Source organism: Rhizoctonia solani, chromosome 3 (assembly GCF_016906535.1).
Source record: "Rhizoctonia solani chromosome 3, complete sequence".
In the NCBI taxonomy this organism is placed as follows: Eukaryota; Fungi; Basidiomycota; class Agaricomycetes; order Cantharellales; family Ceratobasidiaceae; genus Rhizoctonia; species Rhizoctonia solani.
Window position 1 is genome coordinate 2349022 of NC_057372.1, and position 24755 is coordinate 2373776.

The 24755-nt window shown below is 48.3% G+C and overlaps 8 protein-coding genes across 8 annotated transcripts; 3 read left to right on the forward strand and 5 right to left on the reverse strand.

The window, feature by feature from the left end:
* Nucleotides 1-309: 309 nt before the first annotated feature.
* RhiXN_03152 (thioesterase superfamily protein) lies at nt 310-1527 on the reverse strand (the record flags this gene model as incomplete). Its single annotated transcript, XM_043322969.1, has 5 exons — nt 310-718; nt 802-820; nt 925-987; nt 1041-1131; nt 1342-1527. 5 exons carry the CDS (start codon nt 1525-1527, stop codon nt 310-312), a joined length of 768 nt encoding a protein of 255 aa, XP_043178465.1.
* A 3369-nt stretch (nt 1528-4896) lies between these two features.
* Nucleotides 4897-6806, forward strand: RhiXN_03153 (uncharacterized protein; the record flags this gene model as incomplete). Its single annotated transcript, XM_043322970.1, has 6 exons — nt 4897-5291; nt 5355-5624; nt 5680-6305; nt 6356-6447; nt 6504-6668; nt 6723-6806. The coding sequence occupies 6 exons, from the start codon at nt 4897-4899 to the stop codon at nt 6804-6806; spliced, it is 1632 nt and encodes a 543-aa protein (XP_043178466.1).
* A 788-nt stretch (nt 6807-7594) lies between these two features.
* On the reverse strand, nt 7595-13950 carry RhiXN_03154 (uncharacterized protein; the record flags this gene model as incomplete). The annotated part of the gene is made up of 18 exons (XM_043322971.1): nt 7595-7792; nt 8566-9061; nt 9333-9878; nt 10022-10229; nt 10292-10665; nt 10728-10806; nt 10948-10972; nt 11289-11543; nt 11594-11718; nt 11771-11890; nt 11952-12056; nt 12113-12162; nt 12218-12483; nt 12543-12599; nt 12657-12878; nt 12970-13082; nt 13160-13769; nt 13825-13950. The coding sequence occupies 18 exons, from the start codon at nt 13948-13950 to the stop codon at nt 7595-7597; spliced, it is 3975 nt and encodes a 1324-aa protein (XP_043178467.1).
* Nucleotides 13951-14200: 250 nt separating this feature from the next.
* Nucleotides 14201-15418, forward strand: RhiXN_03155 (Cyclin, N-terminal domain; the record flags this gene model as incomplete). Its single annotated transcript, XM_043322972.1, has 5 exons — nt 14201-14346; nt 14399-14480; nt 14542-14670; nt 14716-14942; nt 15001-15418. The coding sequence occupies 5 exons, from the start codon at nt 14201-14203 to the stop codon at nt 15416-15418; spliced, it is 1002 nt and encodes a 333-aa protein (XP_043178468.1).
* An 893-nt stretch (nt 15419-16311) lies between these two features.
* Nucleotides 16312-17706, forward strand: RhiXN_03156 (uncharacterized protein; the record flags this gene model as incomplete). The annotated part of the gene is made up of 4 exons (XM_043322973.1): nt 16312-16747; nt 16801-16854; nt 16914-17233; nt 17275-17706. The coding sequence occupies 4 exons, from the start codon at nt 16312-16314 to the stop codon at nt 17704-17706; spliced, it is 1242 nt and encodes a 413-aa protein (XP_043178469.1).
* A 175-nt stretch (nt 17707-17881) lies between these two features.
* On the reverse strand, nt 17882-19293 carry RhiXN_03157 (methyltransferase domain protein; the record flags this gene model as incomplete). Its single annotated transcript, XM_043322974.1, has 9 exons — nt 17882-18087; nt 18144-18410; nt 18463-18514; nt 18571-18632; nt 18685-18731; nt 18788-18849; nt 18905-19002; nt 19072-19133; nt 19211-19293. The coding sequence occupies 9 exons, from the start codon at nt 19291-19293 to the stop codon at nt 17882-17884; spliced, it is 939 nt and encodes a 312-aa protein (XP_043178470.1).
* Nucleotides 19294-20187: 894 nt separating this feature from the next.
* Nucleotides 20188-21576, reverse strand: RhiXN_03158 (methyltransferase domain protein; the record flags this gene model as incomplete). Its single annotated transcript, XM_043322975.1, has 9 exons — nt 20188-20393; nt 20450-20719; nt 20771-20822; nt 20881-20942; nt 20996-21039; nt 21090-21151; nt 21210-21307; nt 21372-21433; nt 21494-21576. 9 exons carry the CDS (start codon nt 21574-21576, stop codon nt 20188-20190), a joined length of 939 nt encoding a protein of 312 aa, XP_043178471.1.
* A 404-nt stretch (nt 21577-21980) lies between these two features.
* On the reverse strand, nt 21981-24590 carry RhiXN_03159 (Serine carboxypeptidase S28; the record flags this gene model as incomplete). The annotated part of the gene is made up of 16 exons (XM_043322976.1): nt 21981-22390; nt 22446-22572; nt 22631-22704; nt 22764-22777; nt 22827-22935; nt 22990-23144; nt 23200-23221; nt 23281-23395; nt 23451-23577; nt 23630-23759; nt 23819-23914; nt 23980-24082; nt 24142-24165; nt 24217-24235; nt 24292-24399; nt 24466-24590. The coding sequence occupies 16 exons, from the start codon at nt 24588-24590 to the stop codon at nt 21981-21983; spliced, it is 1758 nt and encodes a 585-aa protein (XP_043178472.1).
* Between the last annotated feature and the right edge of the window lie 165 nt (nt 24591-24755).

The window sequence follows — 24755 nt, forward strand, 5'->3', positions numbered from 1 at the left end:
CCATGTGTATCATGCGGGGAAGGCCGAATCCACTGGTAGGGCTAGCCTCGGATCTAACTCCCCAGTGGCGAGATGATCGCCCAGGGCGCGGCTCAGTTTGCGTGGTCGGAAAACATCGGATGGAGATAGTGTCAACGCGTTTGGTGATGGTATTGCGTTGTGTAGTACCCCTGACTCATGGACGAGATTAGAGGCCGGAGCCACTCCGCCGGAGCTCTTACCCAATCGAAAGATAAAAATCGGGTTAGTTTAATCCCTTGGATGACCTTTTGATCAATACGTACTTGAGTAGGGACTATGGGCATGGATTCAGGCCTCAACTCGACCCATGTAGGTCTTCTTCCTCTCTTTCGCTTCTCTAAATGTGCTCAAGGTACGCGCGTGGTGCGGCTGGTGCATCCGGCCCGTACACCTCAACTCAGCTCGCACGATATCCCCATCATCGATGTGGACATGCGGGTCCTGTGCTTCCAAAGCATCGGCAAGCAACTCCAGTTCCAGGCTGCGTAGCTCCCGCGCTTGTCGATTATCTTGTTCCGCTCTGGGTGAGGCCCTACCCGATCCGGGAGCCGACGACTGGGACGACCCAGACTCGGAGGCCCATTGTCGCTTCGCATGCGCCGGAATCATGTCAACCACAGCCTTACGAAGACCTGTAAAGGTCTTCAGGTGGACGGGAAGTACGCATAACTCTACGTCTTCCAGCGAATAGATACCGCTTTTTCTCAATTAGTGTACGTGGGACGATTGATGCGATCACGGCTTTCTTGCGCGGTTGATTAGATTTCGATGCAGAGTTACCGAGTCGAGAGGAGAGGTCCTGGTGCGAAGATGGTGCAGGGGCAAGAGCCACAAACGTCAGTATGCTAAGTCAATAGCGAAGTAAGTTCAATCCATCAGGCTTTCGACTAAAGAGGCGCGCACCGTGACAGCAGTAAATCAATTCGCCAGAGTCCATGTCTTCAAGGAGTACTCGTACTCCGGCCTCTATGGAATAATATCAGGAATGCTTGACACTATCGAGCACCGTCAAGACTGACCGAGCGAAGATCCCCAAGCTCGGTTAATGCAGGCATCAATGTGGATAAGGTCGCCTGACTTGATTTCCCTGACAAGAACGACTCGATCAAGCTGATAGTGCGCAATTTAAATCAGTGTGCCTTCGTGCCGCAACACCAGCCGCGACGTCGATGATTTTGAGCATTTCGCCAGCGTAAAGGCGACCATGTTCGTCTAGACAGACACGCCAAATTAAATGATCAAGGGTGATTCAGTAGGCCAAATAACATTACCAGTGATGTCAGGTGTTACACGACAGACATATGTACACTACTCGCTGACACTGGTTTTTGGCGGAGGGGGGTATCCCTTGGTCGGCGGTTCGGCGCGTTGCTCATTGCGGAGAAGCGGGAGCCAATTGTCCGAAAAGTCGACGTATTCCAGCCTTGCCAGTACGCATGTAGCGTCAATGCAGACGAGCAGTGCCTTGTTCTGCCACACCAGGTCGTTGGTAACAGAGGCTACCATGACTGCCAGTAGAATTCGTGGAGAATGTGTAGCCGGTTGGATCTCTTCGAGTCGAACCAATGAAAGCCCACAACAGTTTTGTGCGAGTGGCTATACAAGAGAGCAACGAAACGAAATGCCAACAAGTATGGCCGTTTTTTTGCGAGATGTAGGTAATAATCACCGGAACACTCCAGCGAGAATAGCGTGATTATACTACGATACAAGTACGGCGGGCTATCTTCCCAGCCACGTCCAGACCGATGTCGCCTACCATGACTGCCAGAGTAGAATTCGTGGAGAATGTGTAGCCGGTTGGATCTCTTCGAGTCGAACCAATGAAAGCCCACAACAGTTTTGTGACGAGTGGCTATACAAGAGAGCACAGACCGTAACGAAATGCCAACAAGTAGTGGCCGTTTTTGCGAGTATCCTGTAGGTGTAATCACCGGAACACTCCAGCAGGAGAATAGCGTGATGTTATACTACGATACAAGTACGGGAGCGGGTTCTATCTTCCCAGCCACGTCCAGACCGATGTCGCCTGAGCAGGTTGGTCGGATCTTCACGGAATGATCAAGCCACAGTTGATGCGTATGTGTTCCGGAGATCAGGCGAATGACAGTCCAAGATACTGACCCAGGAGGTCCCGAAGTAAAACGAAAGCACAGAAATCCTGTATATTGGAGTCGGAATTACGAATGCGGGCATCCAGCCCCGGACACATTGTTTGTTGCCGCCGACTTGACAAACTACGGTAACGGATTTAAAAATGGAAACTCGCAAGCGCCGTACGTCTGATGGCTGATGATGGCATACATCGCCAGGAATATTTCGATTTGAGAGCGCATGGCACATATGTTGCCGTGTGGCTAAGGGCAATCTCCATTTATTTCTGGAAGTGCGATAGTCGGTCGCAGCGTATGAAATGCCTAATTTCACTATTCCACGATCAGCGGTTTAGCCGCGAATGCGCGCATTGGTTTCTTCATCTATTTGTTTATGCTCGATGCACCACCATATTGGCTCTGTGGTCTAATAGTAACTCGACCGATGGGCTCTGTATTCGATACCGGAAGAATAGAATTAGAAGTTGACACGAGACCGTCAAATGAAGATTCAGTGTTATCTGGAAATGTGTATGTCAACCGGGAACAAGACGGACTCGTCTCTTGAAATGTTACCAAGATTCCACTTTAGACCAGTTGTTGTCAGTATAGTGTAATTCCAACCGGAAGTAGACCGCAAGTTGGACCCACGAATCGAAGGTCAAGTTCCATCTCGTGATGTCCCTAAATGCGTACGGGTGTAATTAGATATCCTTTCTGACGTCGATGAGACGGAATACTAACTCGGTCCAAGACCCATCCCACACTCTCATTGCTGATTGCAAAAATACGATGGACATTTCGAAGTTTGTGTAGCAACGACATGGTGTGCACAGTATGGTCCAGGCGCCCAGAGAGTCCACCAAGAAGAGCTACATCAAGCTATCTCCCATATGTTTATCGTTATTGGACACGGGCAAAAAACACATACCTTTGCATCTTGACTTTTCTCAACATTAGCTATCCAGGATACATTTCATTAGGTCTGTCGAGTCCTGATCCTCGATCTGCTCAATTGGAACGCCCTTGCGCCTGATTCAGTATATACCCGAGCCCAAGCCCGTAGCTTGTATTTGACCTACTTGCTGGGCATACCAAGATCTGACTTCGGGCCTAATAGAGTCCATATCTCCCTTAATGCAGTGAGGCAAATAACTTCATGCGCGTCAATAATACTTTAAGCGTGCTAGCACCGTGAGTTACTTACCGAAGACGCTCCTCTGGGCTGAAAGCATCATACACACGGTTTGACCCTCCATCGGCAAATATTCTCCATCGGCCTGAGATATTACAGAACTTATCGGAAAATGCTTAATTGGTAGAGCTCACATTTTAGCCAGAGTCTCGCAAATGTGACTGGAGCCAATGCCTGGTTGAGTACTACCAAAGCCAACGGATTCCTGGATTCGGCCTGGATCTAGGAAACTAACGTTCCATATACTATTCGGGAAGGACGACGGCATATTAATTTCCCAAGACTATTGCTCGCCGCAAATATAAAACTAATTTATCGATTAAGTTGCTGTCAGAGTTATAGTCCGGGATTGAGGTTGTTTAAATGCATCGTGAGAATTTGACATCAGAGACGTCACGCGTTGTAATTTGAGTCACGTGATCATAACAAGCTGATAAACAACAGCTGCCGAGCCACATATTGCAGCAAAACACGTCGTCAATACGGAAAGGGAATTGATCGAAGGTCATGATGCCGATCATGGCAATCGTCTAGACCCTGTTATACTCGCCGAGTAATTCAATCAATCCTCCGAGCACTTGACTGGCTTCCGTGCTAACCTTGACATTTACGGGGATGCACTTGCAACATGATACTTGGGTACTCTATACTTACTTACTCTGAAGACGACTTGCTGCCATATCCTGTAATGATTGCTTTGAAATCCGATAAACTCAATTTCGTTCCGACTAAGAATATTTGCCACTTGCTTTGCATCTGACTTCTATCTCTCCATCCACCCAAGGAAGCATCTGGTCTGGTGGACGATGCTTGTGATAGAGGTGAGGCAGCAGTCAACCACGTTGTACTGTCTATTTAGCTTACGGTAAAGCTTATATCCACTTAACCTCCTTTGCTAGGTCGGCTTCAGCCTAATACCCCCAATTATAGCAAGTTCGTCACCACTTCTGCGGATTCACGCCGACCTTTGTCGCGGTATTTAGTAGGAATCCAGCATTTGCACACGCGAATGCTACGCTCGTGTCAATCGTTCAGGGTACAAATCGGAGCTGGCGCCGGGGAATAATGAAAAAACCTCCAGCGATGACTTCCTCAACCTTCTTGCATGCCAAAACTCAAGTGTGTCAGCTCATGGTGTTACCGATTTCGTGGTTAGTCCTGGATTTCCTTTTGGGAGTAGCACCTGAGATTGTTGACAGTCGAATAAATCCTAAGCCATCTGCCACAACTGTTTGCCACCCGCGCCTTACTGTTCCTGGACTGATGCATTATGACATAAGTGGTACCGGGCCTGAGACAAATCGGCGCATGGAATGCATTGATGAAAAACAACCCGACCCTATCGACTTGTCAGTTTGTCGATTTCAAGACGCTAGCGATCGTATTCCGTTCGAAGGCATTGTACTTCACTCTATAAAAGCACCTCCTAGCAACACCTAGGCCTCGTCGGCACCATCTCCCACTACGCCCTTTGACGACCCTCACGAACAGTCTAGTGTTGCTTCTGCAGCACTATTAGGTCATACCCAGGTCGATAGTCACTACACCTTTCTCTCACGAACGAAATACGAATCATATCTAGCATTGATGTCTTCTCCCACATCCCCTACATCTCCCATATCCCCTCTTACGCCTGTTTCTCCGGGTTCCCCTCCCCCGATGCAGGAATTGTCTAGAACGTCGATTACCATTACACGTCCACTAGCTAGTGTACCTGAAGATAAACGCGTAGCCAATGTCAAGAGGCAGTCATGGATGACTCACAAGTCGCGTTGGTCTGTTGCTTCGTTTTCATCCATCACGTCCTCGACCCCTCTCTCCTGGGGCCGCCCAAGAGGTTTGTCAACTACCGATCCCGAAAAGGCCGCGCAAATATGCCAGCAGAGCATCGACAAAGCCATCCAGGATGACATAGCGGCTACAGAGCCTGAAGAACGCAACTACCACCGGCAATCCCCATACTGGCTTTTCACAATGATTTGGTGAGTTTGTTTCGGGAGAACCCAGCTTTTGAAATCCTTAATGATCTTCAAATCACCCTGCAGGGCCCACCAGATTTGGTGGATCATCACTGCATTATGCAACATCCCCGTCTACTTGCGACTGGCCGCTCTTCCATCTGGTCCGGAGCGTTTGAGCCTCGTCGCGGATGCTTCGCTTATTAATCTCACCATTGTGGTACTCGTTCGAAATGAACTGCTTCTTGCTGGTCTTTACTGGTCTTTCAACTACGTTCCATTCCGGAGGTTCTACTTCCATCGCATGATTCATTCCATAGGAGGTTTGCACGTTGGGTGTGCGTTTGCAACCTTCCTGTAAGTCGGTTTGCGTTTGACTATGCGGCTCATTTTGAACTTGTTGTCTTGTCAGGTGGATCATCTTCTACGTCGTAGAGTTGGGCAAGAACACCCCTTTCAATACACCCCTGAATATCGCCATGTTTATTACGGCGCTCATACTCCCCTTGGGAATCGCCGTTATCATAACGTTTGCCTTACGTCCCTTGCGTGAACGCTATCACAACATCTGGGAGTATACACATCGCTTCGTCGGATGGTTTATCGTTGCCGATCTTGTCGCTCATCTGACACTCAAGGCTCTCGCACTTCCCAACCCACGCGATCTTTTCCATACTGCCCTACCCTATCTCACGATTGCCTGCGTGATCTCGATCTTCTACGTTTGGTTCACCGTTCGGCGTGCGAAGGTTACGATCAATGCAAATCATAGCGTGGCAATTGTCAAGTTCCAGGGTCTCCCCACTCTCGACGATGGGACGTTTGCGCGGATCAGTCGGAACGGTTTAGAGTGGCATGCTTTCTCGGTTGCCACGACCGACTTTGAGAAGCGCGAGTTCTCCCTCATTGTGGGTCGTGCTGGGGATTGGACTACCAAATTGATTCACGACTCGGTCGCGCGTGAAGGCCCAGAGCGCCTCTATATTCGAGGAGTCAATCCACCAGGTTTCATGCATATGCATCACGCCTATAAGAAAGGTATGCGCATGTTTTCTACTCCGTGTTAGCGTTTATTCACTCCTGCGCAGTGGTCACCATTTGTACTGGTGCAGGTATCGCCCCCGCGCTTCCTCACATCGCTCAAAAAACTAGCGACATCTTCTTGGTGTGGATAGCCAAGGTACGCTTATCAGAATCCACTTGTAGGTCAGGGCTGACGAATGCCGGCCCGAACAGAATCACGAGAAAACATACGGAAAGGATGTTTGGGACACTGTCACGTCCAATTTGCCGTCGGACCAGATGCTTTTGCATGATACTGGTGCTTCAGGGAGACCTGACATCGCATCACTTATTGAGCGAGTCGCCAAACAGCACGAAGCAGAGGCGGTCTTCGTTGTGGTAAGTAACGCTTTGAAGTATTCAGCCAATTTCTCTTATTGATCCTGTCTGTAGAGCAATGACCCGTACACTATTCTTTGCGCCAACATCTGCTGGCGTCTTGGCCTTCGCTGCTATGGTGCAACCCGAGACTCATAACCGCGCCTCACAGTATCATTATGATTATTCATGCTCGTTATTATGCCCACCCAACCACACGTAGATCCACGTCCTTGTACAACGTCAACGCTTCCCCCCCCCCCCTTCTCCTCAAACTTCGCTCTTCTTTTTACTGCGTATTGTGCAGCTCGAACATTTATTCACATTCCGTACCACTTCTTGCGCCCGATTCGTTTCTTGGTCACCCTGGCGTCTACGTCCACAACTTTGCGCGTTTTCTATTTTACATGTAAATGATGAATGTTGTGCTTTTGCGTGTAGAACGTATCTGTATTGTTATGAATATTTCCATCGGTTCTCACCTGCATACATGCCAAAGGACGTAATTGGCTCGAAGACAACGATCTAAAACGATAATATGGCAGTATCTTTTCGCTTCAGCCGAGTCCATACTTCGACTTGTACGGGTATTGTTTGGGACCAGCCAAGTTCTATAGATCTACGGGAGACGGAAATTTGAGGCACCAGACAGGTAGGACATGAGGTACCTGGGCCCCGTGAATACAGTCTAGAAGCTTTACAAAATGAACGCATATACAGTATATGTTAATAATAATTAAGAATAGTATTAGTGCTAGTATAAATGCTTTGATGTAATTGAGTTTTCCCATTAATGGGGACCTTTAGACAGTTGCAGCCAACAAAACAAGCCTCGAGCATGTTTCTTTTGAATTATATTGATTTATTGGGTTATGTAGCTGCCAGGCAATGACTTGGACACGTCAAATAAATACAAGACACCGCTTACACCGTCTAATGATACTTGTCTAAATGTCACCACCGGCTGTCAATCCACTGCCTTTGACCATGGCTTCCAAAACGGTCTCGGTCATTATCCGGCGGTCTTCAGCTGCACGACATTCGATGGTACTCAACGCAAGCTCATCGACAGCCTGTCTGAGTGCAATCCCCAACGGAAGATATTCGTTCGCGAGCCGCGCACGTTGTTCCTCCAGCATGGCAAGCTGGTGTAGAAATGTAAGCGGTCAGCAAAAATCACATTAGGATAAGGAGATAGGGGGGGGGCACTGGAAAATAGTATAGGCTACCTGGGCGAGAAATGTCTGTGAAATGATAATGAAAAAAGAAATAATTGCGCGCCGTGTGTGATGAAAAGTAATTGAGCCTACCCGCCCCGATGTAGGCGATCACTGTAGATCATGTCACGAAATATGAACAAAGTAGATAGATCTACGTCTATTTACGTTTCACGGACACGAGGCCGGCGCGCGCGCGTTAGTACGATGACCCTTTGGGGGGGGGGACGTTCGACCGGTCGGTGTGGGACAGGAATACAGCGAAGCATCAGATAAGCATGTGGAAGGTTCATTCCTGGTCCAACAGACGTCCAAACAGGCAAGCGAAAAAGAGCGCGATAAATGGAGTAATCCTGGCAGACCTCTCAGGATCGGAATGAAGCTTTTTAATCAAGAATCTCGATGCGCGGCCCACATCAATCAAATGAACGTCAAGCTCAAATACTCTCTTCAGACACCTGAGCCATACCAAAATAGAGGACATCCGGATAAACCACGGTGTTCACGATGAAAAGCCATCACCAGAGTCCAGAATACCAGCAAAAGATGCGATGTGTTTTTTTCGCACAACCCCACAATACTGTATGAAGGTGCTGAATCACGAAAGATCGAAATGTAGGATGGAAAGAGAGAGAGAGAGAGACAGACAGACAGACAGACAGAGGGTCTGGAGGCGCAGCTAGTGAAAACATCATGCTTACCTCTTTCTCAAGTTCGGGGAATAATGAATTACGCGTGGTTGCGCGTGGGGTTGGTACTCGAACTTGCCGAGTGGAATTTGTTACAAACGGATGAACTTTACGTTCAGGTTCGCCGGGAGCCCTGGTCTTGTCGTTCCAATCGTTCCTGTCCCTGCCCCGCTCAAGAGTATCCGCGCCCCGATCCCGCTCAGCGCCACCCTCTCTTCCAAGCTCTAGGCCGACACCTTTAGGTTTTTCTGGCAAGCCGCGCGTCGCTCGTGGACCACGAGGGGGAGACCGTGGGCGGGGCGGAGAACGGGGGCGTGGCGGGAGTGAGAGCGGGTGCGCTTGAGGTCCTTGGTAAGGCTGGGCCGCATGAGAGGAGGCTGTCCCCGAGGGCCCTGGTAAAGGTACAACTTGTCCGACTAGCGGAGATGCATGTAGGGAGGCTGAGGTTTGAGCCACATTCGGATGGGCAGGTGACGCGGCTTGACTTCCTTCTACCGATGGCCAGGTGCTGGGGTGTTTGAATACGAGCGGTTGATATCTCGTTCTTCGGGTGCATCCAAATCCATTGCATCGGACTCTCTCTTCACGCCAGTCATAGGTGTGTCTGCCGTATTTGGTTCATCATCCGCTGTGTCTTCGTCCTTCCGTTTACCCTGGCGCTCATCGAGCTTGCTCTGTACAGCGGCTAGATAACTCTGAAAGGCAAGTTGCGGGCGCTCCCACCCAGGTCCACCATTCATTCCCGAAACGTTCGCAGGTGGCCCAGCATTCAACCCTACCATATTTCTCGGGCCACGAGGAGGCTCCCGGTCTCCCCTAGGACCGGTGGGTGGAGCTCCGCCGCGCACAGGAGGCATGGCTCGGGTGATAGCGGCAGGCACAGGTTGTGGATTGACCCGGTGCGCACGCGTGGGCCTGTGGGTATCAAGGGTGCGGTTACATTGACAGTGGGTAAAGCCGTGTCAGGATTAGGGGCTGGTGTCGAGCTTTTGGGATCGCGGTCTGTCCAAGGTCCCGATCTCGGTGTCGGTGTGATTGACGATACGGAGAACGAGAGCGAGATCGGGATGCCCTCGATGATGAACGCGATCGCGAGCGAGTGCGGGATCGACCGCGGACTGGCGAGCGATCCCGCGACCGTGTGGGTGATCTCACGGAACGGGCAGAGCGAGATTGGGACCGAGACTGGGACGGAGGGAGATAATGATTGCGCTTCTCTTGTGAGCTTGATCGAGTGGCAGCGGCGACCGTATTTCTGGGTGACCTTGACCGAGATTTCGAGGGACTCCTGGACCGTGGTCGGGGTGAACGAGAACGAGTGCGGCCTGCAATTCAATTAATAGATAGCGTCAGATTTGCAGCGTGTTCAAATCCCAGAAATTGCAAACAATCTGCCCGTGGTTTGCCACCCGGTAGAATAGGAAAGAGGTCGCCTAGCCAGAGGTACTTACCTCGACGCGGATCATACCCCCGTTTGCTGTCCCTTCCTTCATAGTCACTCATTTCTTCATCCTCATCTGCTACGAATGAATCCCAGTTACCCTTGCGATCCGGTCGCCTCCTAGCTCTTCCTCTTGACCTCCCGGATCTTCTCCCAGGAGATCGTTCTTCACCTTCTTCCAGAGGCTCATTTGGATCGTTTGTAGTCCGTCCTCTCATAGGAGAGATAGGAGCAACTGGACCCAGACGCTGCAGCAATGAAGGCTGAGGTGACCTCATTCCGCCCCTAGGGACCAACATTGGACTATCTCCTCGATACCGTAGCGGGGGGCTCCTTGAACGGGGCGAACGAGGGGGCGAACGAGTGCGTGACCGAGAGCGAGTAAAGGAACGGGAGCGAGGACCTTCATGGCGGAATCGACAGCGGTTGCCCTTGTCGCATCCTGTTGGCCGGGAATAATATTTGCAGGGAACCGAGCTTTTTGGTGGCTGTGGAGAACGGGAACGAGAGCGCTCCCAAGCACGGCGGGGGAGTCGTGAGTGGGGATGGGATGGGGTGGTGGCGGTGTCCGGCGACGAGGAAAGTCATAGTTGTAGTCGTAAGACCTCGAGCGAGAACGAGAGCGTGGTCGGTAGATAGGGCGGCCTCTGTCTCTGTCCCATACACCGGGGCTACGCGGACGTGGCGGTTCCCAGCTACTAGGGCCTGGGCGCTGTGCGGTCGGCGGACTCACGTGCCGGGATCCGCGTCTGGGAGGAGATGGAGGCGTATTCGGTCTCTTGGGTAGCGAGTCCATCTTGCTTGTTTTGAACCTGGTCGAGGTCGTTAGTTGCAGAGAGAAGAGCCACGTGCACGTGATTCGTGGTCCGTGTCGTTTGTAATCCCCCTAACCCCTGCAATTGTGCTCTGTCAATCATTTTTATTTATTTTAAATTTCTCTTAATAAAGTTTACCAGCTACTGTAGCCACAAAACACAGCTAGAAATTCGAGCAGCATCGCATTATTCATAAAATCCAACCAGTACTTAGTTATGCTCGCTACAAAATGCACATACTCGTGCTCAACAAGTCTCTAACTACACATCGAGCTTTATATAGTCGTATACGTACAAAAATAGCCGAAAAATTGTCGAGGACCAGGAATATCCACAGTATCGAAAGCATAAACCAAGTTAAAACATAAAAAAAAACCCCCGCACAACAGAACAAGAAAGCGCAACAGCATTTATGAAATCTCTCTCAATCGTTTTGCGACGCCGAGTGCGATTCCGGAGCCTGCATCTCCACCGCCTACCTCTTTGTCTTCATTATCATCATTATTATCATCGTCCTCTTCGTCCCGATTGGTTCGAATCTTGGTCGCTTGTGCCACTTTTTCGTAAGCATGGACGAATTGTTCAATGCTTTGGGCCAGATCTTCAAACTTGTTGGAACCTGCCGGGCCTGGTAGTTCTTCGTACACGCCATCCTTGACGGACTCGTCGTTAACAACCAAAAGTCCCAAGAGAACGGCGAGGTACCCGGCGAGAAACGTTGCATGAAAATCAGCCTATGTTCTATGTTTCAGTAATTACCCTAGGATCACAATTTCTGTCTTACCTGGAGGGCACTTTCGTTTTGCAGTTGCCCATACATTCCAACATACAGATTCAATAGGGGCTTCCGGTTTTTGCATTGACACTCGGTCGAACATTTTCGATTCAACGGACATGAACTGTATATCCCTGCAAATCGTTAAATTGCCAAGTCCGTATACATGCTACTTATGCTACTCACTAAGGCTTCGAACTTGCTTAACCCCCACAGAGCCCTCTTTCACCAGATTAAGCAATAGTGCCAATCCGAGACAGGCATGTTCAAACTGCGTAGATTGAGTGCTCGGATCACCCCCCTTTGCTACAAAATGAGTGATAATGTGAAAGTTCAGCGGGTTCCGGCTACCAAGGCCGCCATTGACTGGTCCCAGGTTCGGCGTCTTGGGAAGACTGGTGGGGTAGATCGCTCGTAAGCAAGACCAGGGTTTTCAGACATCCGAGAGCGCACTGTCCGGAAAGCGTAGAGACTGTCGATCGGATGAGTTAGTATGATGTGCAGGGGCAGATATGGAAAATCCCGTACCTCCACTCTCCAGATCTTCTGGATCGCTTGTCATTAAGATTTGGCAAACCCTACAGAGCGTTGCCACACGGTTCGAAAACTCTTCTACTTCTTTCCCAAGCAAACCATTCTTCGTCTTCGTCACTCGGCTCGTATTGGTCGATCGCGAATTGACAACTCCTTAGCAAGTTGCTCATGAATTGTAATAAGTGCAGCGAGCCCACGCCAGAGGGTGGCAATACATTTAGGCCGGTAGAATATCCAAGTAGTCGGGTGTCGAATACATCCATATATGCCGAGGTGCTGGCAATGATATCCAACAGCAAGGAGCGGGTAGTGGGTCTGGGCACAAGCAGAGACATTCCATGTGAGATGAGAAGTCGTGTAGTTACCTAGAATAAACGTTAGCCGCGGTATTCGCAGTCATAACGGTGAATCAGAAGCTACGAACCACTTGTCCGGTTGGGGTGAGTTTGATGTTCTGGCACAAACCCAGCAATGCACAAAGCTATACGAGCAACCTATTAGGGAATACATATCCAAAAGAAAAAGCTCAAACTCTAACCTGCTTCCGCTCGACCTTCCCGACTCCGGCTCGCTTGGCTACATCCGCGTACATAGCCCAGCTGCTGTCGGATGCTGCGGCCTCCAATCCATCAAAGTCCCGAGCCCGATTAAGTATAAAACAGAATGTAGAAGGAAGTTTCGAATCTTGCAGCGCGCCTGCGACGTCCTGAAGCTCTCGCGCAACAAGGCAAATGAAAATAGCAGCGATCGCATCAAATACCTATCCCACCCATCACGCACAAAGGATTCGAAAAGTGGGGGTGGGTTGGTCGGTTAGCACTTGTCAAGGAAACAAAGCTAATTCAGCCTACTCGGTCACCGGCCTCGAGCACTGACTGGTGAATTGCTCTCCACGCACGCCCTAGCACGTCTGATGCTCTTGCACGAAGCACAAATCCTTTTTCATGCATCCTGGTGACAAATTCTACCGCACTGAGGCATTTGAGTGAGAGGAGGGGGCGATCAGCACCAAACAACGGCGATTCGACCGGTCAGGCTTACCTAGCCCGTCGCACTTTGACCCCACTCTCATTCTCCAATCCCTCGGGACATATTCAATGTCATCTCCAAACCGCCTGGACTCGCCCTTGACTCTCATCTCAGTAATGCTACGCAGATCCGTTTCCCCGTTAAAAGTAATATTCTTAGTGGACGTATCCTGCTGAAGTTCTTCTTGAGACTCAGACTGGAGAAGGTCGTTATAGGATTGGGTGGAAGTGAGTCGAGGTATGGACAAGGTAGATGAGTTTAGGTCAGGATCAAGATCCTCGATCGGTGCCAGGAACGACCGAACTTGCGAGTACGTTCGGCGTGGAGCAGACATCCCAAGCGTTGCAGAGGCAGTGCTCATCGAGCCCTCGATTGATTTCTTGGTCTGAGAGGGCGTATCATGTTTATTCGACTGAGACTGCGATCCCAAATTTGGAGTTGAGGCAGAGTCTCTCTGGCTATCTTCCTTGTCGCGTGGGGGCGTGGCGGTTCGACTACCACTCCCCAGAACAGTGTTGCTGCTAACGGATCGCGAGAATTCACCTCGGGGTTTCATACGTCGTGAAATAGAGGCACTTTGTGGTGTGCGTGCAGACGAGGGCGTAGATTCAAGTGTGGGCTGCTGCAATCGAGACAGACATGGGTGAATGTGGGACACGCGGGAGATATGAGCTTACGGAACGAGCAACTTTTGGAGGCAATCCGCGCTTCTCATCGTCAGATGCAGTAGACTCATTAGAGCTCTGGTCAGAGTCGATACGAGGAGGCTTCTTGCGTTTTGTTGATCGAGATGTTACAGGCATGGTAATAGAGTGGGCTTGGAATACCCAGAAATTTAATCGGATAACAAGTCAGAAGTAAGGCGTGCGATATATTAAAGCAATACGATCGTCAGCTCTACGTGTGTTGAAATGTGTATTGTCAAACTAGAACCAGGTCATCGAGTCCAAAAACAAGACATTCGATATCAATTCGGGGCTGACAACACGAATAAGCGCCGAGATCACAACCGCGCTTTTCTGTCAACCACTTGGTTAATGTCATTCGAGACTGATGTCGACCATACCATATCCTTTAGCATCCCTTTCCCAAATATCCCAAACACCGTCTCAAGGCGATGGAATTTCATCTGAAATCGAGGTGGGTCTACGGGCATATGGCTGCAAGCTCATCCAACAGGCTGGATTGTTGCTAAAACAGTGAGTTGGAATACATTCATAGCAGTCATTCACGATCTGATAAAACTCTTAGGAACCAAGTGGCGATGTCTACCGCACAAATACTTTTTCAGCGATTCTGGTATGTTACATCACTCAAACAATTTAGTGTTTCGGTATGTCATCATATCGTTTTGTTCGAACCACCTAGCACTTTTACTCATGGTGTTAGGCTAGGATATAGGAATGGGAGCTTTATACTTGGCATCTAAACTTGAAGAATGCCCGATCCGGATGCGAGACCTCATCAACGTTTACGACCTGCTTCTTGCTCGAGCAAAACATAGCTTACGGGAAGATGACCAGGTAGGACCTGAATACTTCATGATTTAATTTCTAACAACTGTTCAGCCATTTCACTACACGCCGATGGGCTATTTCGATAACGCATTCTATGACGCCAAGGACGCACTAGTTGTGGCCGAAATGCAATTGCTGAAACGGCTAGGTTTCGATGTCCGTGCTCGGCTGCCTTATGGCACAATGGTCAACTATGCTCAAGTATTGAACCTAACGGATGCAAAAGGAAAGAACGGACAAGGCGTCCCCCAATTGGCATGGAGTTATTTGAACGATGCGTATGTACCTTGGGTCTAAATGCTAGTGTGATCTCACAACTGACGCAGCAGGTCGTAGCCTTCAAACACCCGTATATGCCCTTTATCCAGTTCCAACTATTGCTTGTGCCGCTCTCCATCTAGCCGTACGCCACGCAGGTATTCCACTACCCGGAGATCGTATGGACAAGTCTGCACATGGCCCCATCGCGAACGATGACACGGACACTAACGCAGTCATTGATGAAACACTTTCGAGGGAACAAGAATTACGACGAAAACTCGAACTTAGAAACCGAGAGACTCGGGAGAATGACGAACCGGTGTGGTACACGTTATTTGATGTAGAGAGAGAGGACTTGGAGGCAGTGGCAGGCTGGGTTATGCGGTTATATCAACCCCAAAAATCAACTTACGAGAAAACCATCGTCGAACTAGTTGTAGGAGGGAAGAAATCTGTTCGGGCGTGGGTAGACGGACATGCCGAGAATATTTAGATTTGTATAGTATTGTTTGCTCGATTGTAGTGTATTGAGCTGAGATTCAAAATACCTATTACTTAGGTATGGGGGTGCATTCCATATGAGTTTGTGATGGGTCGAAAGGCAATTGACAAAAATATCCCATATTCTTCAGTTACGTGTGAGTGTTGGTTATAAGAGAAAGTCCACCGGACTCGCCTGCATTGTAAGAAACAAGTCTTTTGCTGCCATGGACACCTAACAAAATGTTGATCATTGTTATTGACGAGATGTGAATTTATTTCAAAAAATACCTCGATACAATCCTCGCCTCCTCCTGGTCTCTTTCTGCATAATTGCGCACTACGGGAGTTACGATCACCATCAAAAGCGTATGTAGCACTAGCCGCAGTCTACTACATATCAGTTTAAAATAAACAACATCATACAAGGGAAAAAGCTCGCCTGTACGAAAGCTTTCACTGTCTCCTGAGGAGTAGGCATTTTGAAGCAAAGTCGGTAGGGTCGCCTACGTCAGAATTGTCTGCAGAGTTTTGGCGCCAAATACACTCGTCGATCATCGAGTCACGTGACGAGTTTCCTTGTTTCCACTTTAGGCTTAAGTTTGACCTTCCTCCGCACTCGTGTACTCTGAAACAGCAGCCCATACTTTTTAGCTAGATTGACGCCAAACAAAAAATAAAATAAAATGAGGCTTACGCTCCTAGGTACCACTTGATCTCCTAAAGTATGTATGCGCCTCTCGGAATAATGGTACAAGCCACCTTGTTGCGCTCTTGGCGGGACATCTAACAAGCCCTGCGAACTGTGAAACATATAAGAGGACTGCTCAAATCTGGTTTACAGTACATCAACTTCCTTCAAACACTCTCACTCTCAAATACTCTTAGTTAAATCGCTATCCATTCATGGCTTTACCCCTGGTTCGACTCAATGCATGCGTTAGAACACCTGCGTTTATAAACGTTAATAATTCCACTCAAACTGTCCCGGACTGCGTTTATCGTGGCACTTCTGAAGGATACTCAGCTGCCACACAGGATAAAGTCTCTCACACCACCGGGCTCCAAGCAATTGAGCGATTGCGCAAGCGACTTGATGCTATTGACGAGCACACTCGGGAGATCCGCAGTGCTCGACACATCTTGTTGAGGAGAGAGCAACTACTGGTCCAAGAGCGTGACGAGCTTGTGGAATGTCTTAATTCCATTGAAGTAGCATTTTTAACAAAGATCCCTGCTTACCCCAATAGTAGTCTGCGACCGGTCGTCCCTCATGATGATGTGACCAGTTCAATCCGGTGCAAGTTCAAACTCCCAAATAACAAACGTCGGGCCATCTCAGGTGAGCAATTGAGCTCTTCATTCCAATTTTCTGATGATCAACATCCATAAAAGACTCGTCGGATCGACCTACAGTCCGCAAAAGCCCTTTCCACTCGGACGACCGAGGTGGGTAGAAGCACGACCTCCTCTTGCATTGATTACTGAATCAAGTGTGTTAAATATAGTGAACAATATGGGTGTCTCAAACTTCGCTCCACTTGCTTCACTTGAAACCGAACCTACTCTAATCATGGAATGTCCTTCTCACTTACTCGAACCGTCAAAATCACTTCCTAGACCGCCACCCTCACCCGTGTCCTTTGCGAAAACCTCAGGCTCTTCATCATGGTCCCCAAGGATGACTCGAGGAGTCACCAGGTTTTCGCCTGGAAGTAGTACTCCGCGCATTGGTCGTAGCCGTAGCTCTAGCCCTTTGACCCAGATGTTTCCACCCCCCGTCCGCCCTAGCCCTAAAACTCCCGTTCCTACCACGGGATACAATCCCGTTATTCGAGATTTAACTCCCATAGATTTTAAAACTTCAAGCCTGTTGCACATACCAACTCCGCGGAGACCCGCCATTCGCTGGTACCCGAGTCCAACCTTCAGCCGGAGTCGACACATCAAGATGATAACCCGGACTACCCCTCAACTCGACTCTCTGGACCGCAGAAAGGGTCTATACCAATCTATTTAATGCTCAATAGCTCTTCCTCTGGTTGGAGTCTGACACACATGGGCCCAGAACGCACACCTTCTCCTCTAATGAGTACTCCTAGTTTCTGCCAGACCGAAGAACTCGATTTACAGACAAAATGCGAGGAGCTTAAAAAACTAGCAGAATCGAAGGATCAGGACACCAGGGAAATATACGAGAAGGCGTCTTGTAATTTGGATGGGCCCGCATCCAGAACGAGGGCTCGTGTGAGTGGGGCTGGGGCTGGGGCTTGCATGAACAAGGGAAAGATGCGCGCATGATTGACTTTTTGGCTGATTTGGCATAGTATGATAATTCCATAACGGATGTATTGGTTTTGAGGCCATGAATCGATTTATGCGAATGATTGCATGATCATATATATGGACAAATATATATGTTAATTAGGATATCTCGAATGTATCGTACTGGTTGCACGTGAAAACTTGTGAAGAGCTACACTCTCATAGCCCAAACAAAATCATAATGGGTTTCAAGTTGCCACTTCGAGCCATCCTTCAGATCTTCAGCTAGCTCTGAAATAATCTGGTCTATCTCATCTTCAGCCATCCCACCAATGTCAATCAGATTAGGACGAAATCCATTGTATAACTCCACTGTTTGGCGCTGCATAATTCTGCCGGCTTCTTGACCTATCTCGTCTGTAATCAAAAATCTGGTATTAGAATATTGGATACTGTGTTGTTTCGAGGCATACCGTTTGCCCAAATGCCTATGGGAACGGCCACCTGCTTCTCTTGTACACTGGTCCACATCGAAGGGTTATTCCGGATGGCCGGAGCTATTTGACTTGCTATAGACCAGTATGCGGGCCTCCCATCCCTGTCTAACAAAGGTTTGTTTTGGTCCTTTTTATGAACATGTCCACCGCGTGCTACCGCATGATCGGCTTTGTCAAGTGAAGGAGGGCGGTGTCCTTTGCGTGATACTGGTGGTGACAACTCGACCAGCTGAATAACACCCCCTGTTCGAGCCTTGAATGAGTAACTATATGGATAACACGGCTTGAATTTTACCTGGACGTAGCACTCGGTGGATCTCCTTGTAAACACTAGTTCTTTCAGCTATCTATAAAGGTTCAACGTATTAAAACGTGCGAATATCGTGGGACGATGGTGACTTACACTTGGGGCAATTCTCATTTGGACAACGTCAAAGGAGGCGTCTCCAAAAGGAAATTGTTTGGCTCCAGCAAGTCATTAGCCAGGCGAAAGCACAGCGCAGCCGATCATACTCACTGACGTCTCCCACAACAAATGATACATTTCCAGGTACATCCCGGTAACTATACAACCAGTTCAATGTCCTTTGGACCAAAACGGGCAAAACAATGTAACTCACGAGAGTCCTGGTTTACTCAGGTCAATTCCAACAACGCGTGCTTGAGGGAACTCGCGGGCAATCTGAAGGGCATCTCAGTATACTTTAACACTTGAAACGCGTCCTGATGATAAACACCTCCACTACCCAAATTCCAGTTCCGGTTGCAACATCCAAGATATCTTTCGGACCTTCTCCTGAGTTCAACTGTGGCAAAGGTGCGGTATAATTTGATCCTAATGTCCCTTCGTTAACCACCACCACTGCAACAGCCCTATTCCAAACCGGTAATGAATTATACTCACCAACCATTAACTTGAGGGCCTGAAACTGGTCATTCAGGCGATCAGACTCTCTTTCGTCATTACTAATAGTAAAGCAAAAGAGAATATTGGCGCGTTGTATCAGCCATCATAATATAGGCCCTTGTAGCAAGAAACTCACGGAAGTCCGTAGTTGCTCCCAGACCGATGAAATTGACGTCCGTGGCGAATATGCACGTCTGGAACATCAACAGTAAGATTCATTTCAAGAAAATGAAGCCAACAACAAGCAGATGCAGGCGGCGTCCTCTCGGAGATGGATGGCTGGATATACGACCCAATGGCATCTTTATATACGGAAAACGCCCATGGGCATGTCATTTATCGAAAAAGCTTTGAGCAAACGTAATAAATGCCCAATTCATATTAGTTTGCAGCACGAATAAGTCGGTTTCAGCATGTCAACTTCCTGAGCTAGCCTTATGGAATTGAATTGAGAGAATAAGCTGAGTTTGAAGTACACAGGCGTGACAATCTTTTGTTTCAACAGTACAACCCCTAATTATTAGTTGGGACCTCCTTTCTGGAAACATGGGCAGGGAGCCTGACATAGACCTGACATGTGCTATTCGGATCTTATGGAGAACATGCACATGACTGGGATCCTGTAAAGTGATACGCGCATATAATTCGTGTAAGTATCCTTGTCACGGCAAGCAAGTGCTGTTGCTGCTGCTACGGGAAAATTCGATTTTGCTCATGAGTGATCAACATTTCAAAACGTTAGAAAAAAGTGGCACTCTCGAAAGAGAACACCGTCCCTTAAGAGATACTATGCCTCGCAGACCGATCCATCGATAGTGGAGACATGAGGACCTCATGATGATAAGGATGTGTAAGTGGCCTAATTGTTCCTTTTGACAATAGTTTTGAGGAGCGTCGCATCTACAGGAATGTAGGGATTCATTGAGGCGTCACGCCTCATGAGCCCCCAGTTTGCTTTCGAGTGTATAAGCCCTTTATCCGATCTCAGTTGTCCAATAAAGATAAAGTGATAGTAGAGCCTGGTAATTACAAGCAGATCAACAGGGGCTATTCGAGCGTAATAAAAGACATGGGGCTTGGATCCGATTGTAGAACCCAATTACAAACTGGTTATCAAGTCTTGACTGCCCAAACGAAATGGAATGGAGCTTGGAGTTGCCACCTCGAGCCATCTTCGAGTTCGTTACCTAGCTTTGTAATCATACTGTCTACCTCGCCTTCCGTGAGTCCAGCGTCATCGATCAAGTTTGGACGGAACCCTTTGATTAGCTCAACGGCACAGTGTTGCATGAGTCGACCCGCCTCCCGACTGACCTCATCTGTACCCGAAAATTGTAATTAATAGATTGAACTTGAACCATACATATATGCGTACCTTGTGTCCATACGCCAATGGGAACAACCACCAACGTCTCATGGATGCTCATCCACATCGAAGGAGCACGGCGAAGATCACTTGCAATCCTGTTCCCCATAGACCAGTCATCTTTATCATTGCCATTCCTCCTCTGACGGGCTGTCTCTCCCTTGGATTCGCTCTTGTGACCACAGCGGATTATTGCTTGGTCAGTCTCATCCATTGCAGGAGGGGTACGCCCTACGCGTGATGTGTGAGGAGACGGCTCTACCAATTGAATAAAACCTCCTATTTAGGGTTAATACACCAATCACGGGGTCGCTGAGGAAAATATCCTACCAGGTCGTAGCACCCGGTGAATCTCCTTGTATATAGAGGTTCGTTCGTGTATCTATGCGTATGTGGTCGCATCAGTGTTTTGAAGCTTGATCATTTTTGGAGGGTCTTACACTTGGGACAATTCTCATCTGAACGACGTCAAAAGATTGGTCTTCGAATGGTAATCTTTTTGCTGGGTTGACTTTAGGATAACCTGCCACGAAAAAAGAGCAGTGTTTTACTCACTAATATCTGCTATTACAAAAGATGCATTTTGAGGAATATTACCACTGGTAGACGAAAATTAATACTGGAGTCTCCTACGCAAGTAGACACTCACAGTGCTCCTGGATTACTCATATCTATTCCAACAACTTGTGCTTTGGGAAACTCGCGAGCCATCTGGATTGCCAGGAGTTAGGTGGGGCTTAGACCGGTAGTCATCAGTCTATTTCATTACCTCTATGGCCCAGATTCCACTTCCACTTGCAACGTCTAGCATATCTAATGGTCCTTCGCCCGCATTCAGCTGCCGCATGGGCGCAGTATAGTTCGCACCTATGGTTGCAGCTATTAGTACTCCGAGGTTTGTCCAATCTGAATGTCGTTAGGTGGTAAGTACCAAGCATCATTTTTAGTGCTTCATTCTGGTAGTTGAGGCGAGTATGTTCCCCCTCGTCGTTGCTAAAAGGATGAGGGGCGAAGGATGTAAGAGACTTCTCGAATATCGATCAATCGACTCACGGAAGCCCATAGTTACTCTTGGTCTTATGAAACTGGCGCCCATGGCGAATAACGACATCTGGTGAACTAGTGGCGAGTTCCATAGCGTCACTAAGAATATGGTTGAATGGAATTGGAAAACGAGATCGTGAAACAAAAAACTTCTGGGAGATACCCCGGAGGCTATATACCTTTTCTTACCCTTGGGATTTAAAATCCACTTGGAGCTGACGATGGCGTTCGTAAGTCTGGTATTGTATCAGTGTTCCAGTACCCATATGGACTTGTTAGAACAACCTAGATTATGCACCGGCATGACAAAGTCTTGGGAGTGATGGAGCTGATATATTGGCCCTTGCTTGCCGTTATGATCCGACGCAGCGTAAGAAATTTATAACAATTATGCGGTTCTTGAGACCGAAATAGGAAATGAGTTCAAACTGGGACGCAAGTATATATTCTGCTTGAGATCCGAGAGTACGGCTACATGGGCAAGATGGAATGTTCATTAAGAGCCGTAATTGAACGAATTTTGGATGAGCTTCTTCGCTTGCTTGTTACCTGGTGCAGGGGCAGATGTGGGCGTGGTGACGTTTGCTGGGACAGTGATAGGCGATGCATCAGCCGGAGGGGATACGAGAGGAGCAAATGCGGGAGGTGCAGGTTTCGTGGCCGGGTCAATAACGGTAACTGCGCCGCCCTTAACCGCTCCTGGATTCTTGTCTTGCCATTCTTTGATCCACTTGGTAAAGTAAGCGATAGCGAGTTGTTGAACATCGTAAACTGTTTTGTCCGAAGCACCAAATCGTGTGAGAAGGTCAGAGCAGTGGAATCCGTCCGAAACAGCAATGGGCTGCAAGTCCGTGGACTTGCGAGGATAGAAGTCAGAGCTCATGGTCGCCTCACGCCAGGGATCACCTGATGGATAAGTGATATTATTAGTGAATACCCTAATTATGGAAATAGTACTCACGCTTCCCGTTGGCGAAGAATAACCGAGGAATATTAACATTCCAGCCTTTATACTTCGTGTTAATGTTCAAAGTATTCGGGAATCGTGCCTTGGGGAATGATTTGGGGTAGAAGTAAGTGCATTGACGCTGATCATCAAAATCAATTAGCTTGAGAATATCAAAAAGGATGTAAATGAAGTCACACCATATCGTAGGGTGGTACAACTAAGCGCGTAACGACCGATGGCCAACCAAGGGGGGCTCCTGCTTGTGCAAACCCTGAAAAACACGGAATTGTCAGCTTTTCGAGTATGCTCGCACCAACGCATAAAACGAACCAAATTCATTGCATCTAATAGTTCAATTAGCCTGGTTATCACTGATCTTGAATAGGCACTTACAGTAACCAGTTCCAAGAGCGCCACGAATTATCGATGGATGTGTCAGTGTAGTATGTCGAATTGGGGTTGTAGGAGCCTAGACAGTCTTCTTGCGAACTGCTCCCGCAAGCTAAATTACACAATGAGCATCCAAATTCCGAATCTATTCACCAAACTTATTTACCTTCCGAAATATAAGTCTTCATATAGTTGCCATATGCAGTGAGTGCATGATCAAGTCCCCAACCGCTCGGACCGGCGGACACGCCATTCTTGACCTCAAGCGCATCGCAGAACTCGTAGAAACTCTGGTCGCTCTGTCCAGGCTGAAGGCTTTGCCTGTTTGTTTATATATTAGCTCCGCATTATTTGTTATTGTGCGAACTCTACTTACCAGTACCAGAGCGGATTACGCACTTGAAATTGTCCATCCATTTAGTACTAGCCTATGAGAAAAGGTAGCTCGAGTACTTACAAGCACCAGCAACATCGTCCACATGACTCAAGTTACCCATACCCAATGTCTCTTTGAGCGCCTGAATTTCACTACGTTTACCAAAGGTAAAAGTAGCGTCTACATAATTGACAACCTATACAGTATCCCAATCAATGGCATTCTATTTCCCATCGCCGATCTAGACTTACTTTTTGGACATCCGCAGAACAGTTCTTTGGCATGTACTGGCGTACGGGTTCGAAATATCCCCAGTACCAGTTGATGGCTTGGACCACACCAGATGACGAGTATCCTGCCCAGAAGACGCCTGGTTTACTTTTAAACCTAGTTCAATATGGATTCACATAAGCCAAGTGAAATTCCTTACGCAGCCATTGCCCAACTGACGACTGCCCCTGGGTAACTGCCACCAATCAACACCCAAGCGGCCTTGGTTGTCGGGACCTGGTCACCTCCAGGCATTGGCAGGTGAACATTGTTACCGAAATATTCGAGGTCTAGAGATATATTACACGAAAATTAGGACAGACCATTTGTTATTCAACAACTGACGCACCTTCAATGGCTTGCTCGACACTGAGGTACTTCAACGTGGATTCCTCTAGGTTTGGGTAGGGGTTGGATTCTCCGAAGCAGCGGTGTTCCAGGAACACTGGCACAGTGAATATGTCAGAACACGCCGGACGGTTCGTGTGACCCAAGTAAAGATAAGCTTACCGACGGCACCATTGGTCACTTGGGCGATCTGACCGGGAAGAGTACGGTTGGTGAGGTAGCCAGAGTAACCCTCCATGTTGGATTCTCCTGGTACGTTGAGAATCTAAAAATGTGTGTTAGTCAGTAAGTTTGACTGGGCTTAATTTTGCATTTCGGACGTACGATTGGGCCACCCGGTTGATAGAACTGATAGAAATTAATGAGTTGCGCTTAGAGAATAAATAGAATTTGGAGTACCTCATACGTAAAGTAGTATCTAGAAAATGGGTGTTTAACACTACCACAGATACCAAAAATCCATGGAAAATTTACCTTTGCTTGAATGTTCCGAGTGAGGGGTTCTTGTGGTCGATCAACTGATCGAAATAATAGATCGTGTCGTACGGAGGGAGAAGCTCAGTAGTCCCGTTGCTGTTCGCACTAACGGATTTATTTTAGTGTCAGAGAAAGAAGAAAAAGAGGAGTAAGTTTTGTGTTCTCACTTACCGAACGGGAGGTGTTGATGGAGCCTGTGCCAAAGGTACAGATGGCCTCGGGGGCACGATATGTCCACCAAGGACACCGCTACCAACAGCGAGCGCAATAGCTACAATACGGAGGAAGCCACCCATGGCAAAGAACCGACTTGCGAGAGCTCACACGAGGGGCCACTCTCAGATGCGACCTAATATACTAAGCGGCATTGTCGCCTAGGACCCCTTGAAATGAGTGGGACAAATCTTCCTCTCTCTCAGGGATACGGCGAAGAACGGCATGCAGCGAGGGAAGTCCATAAG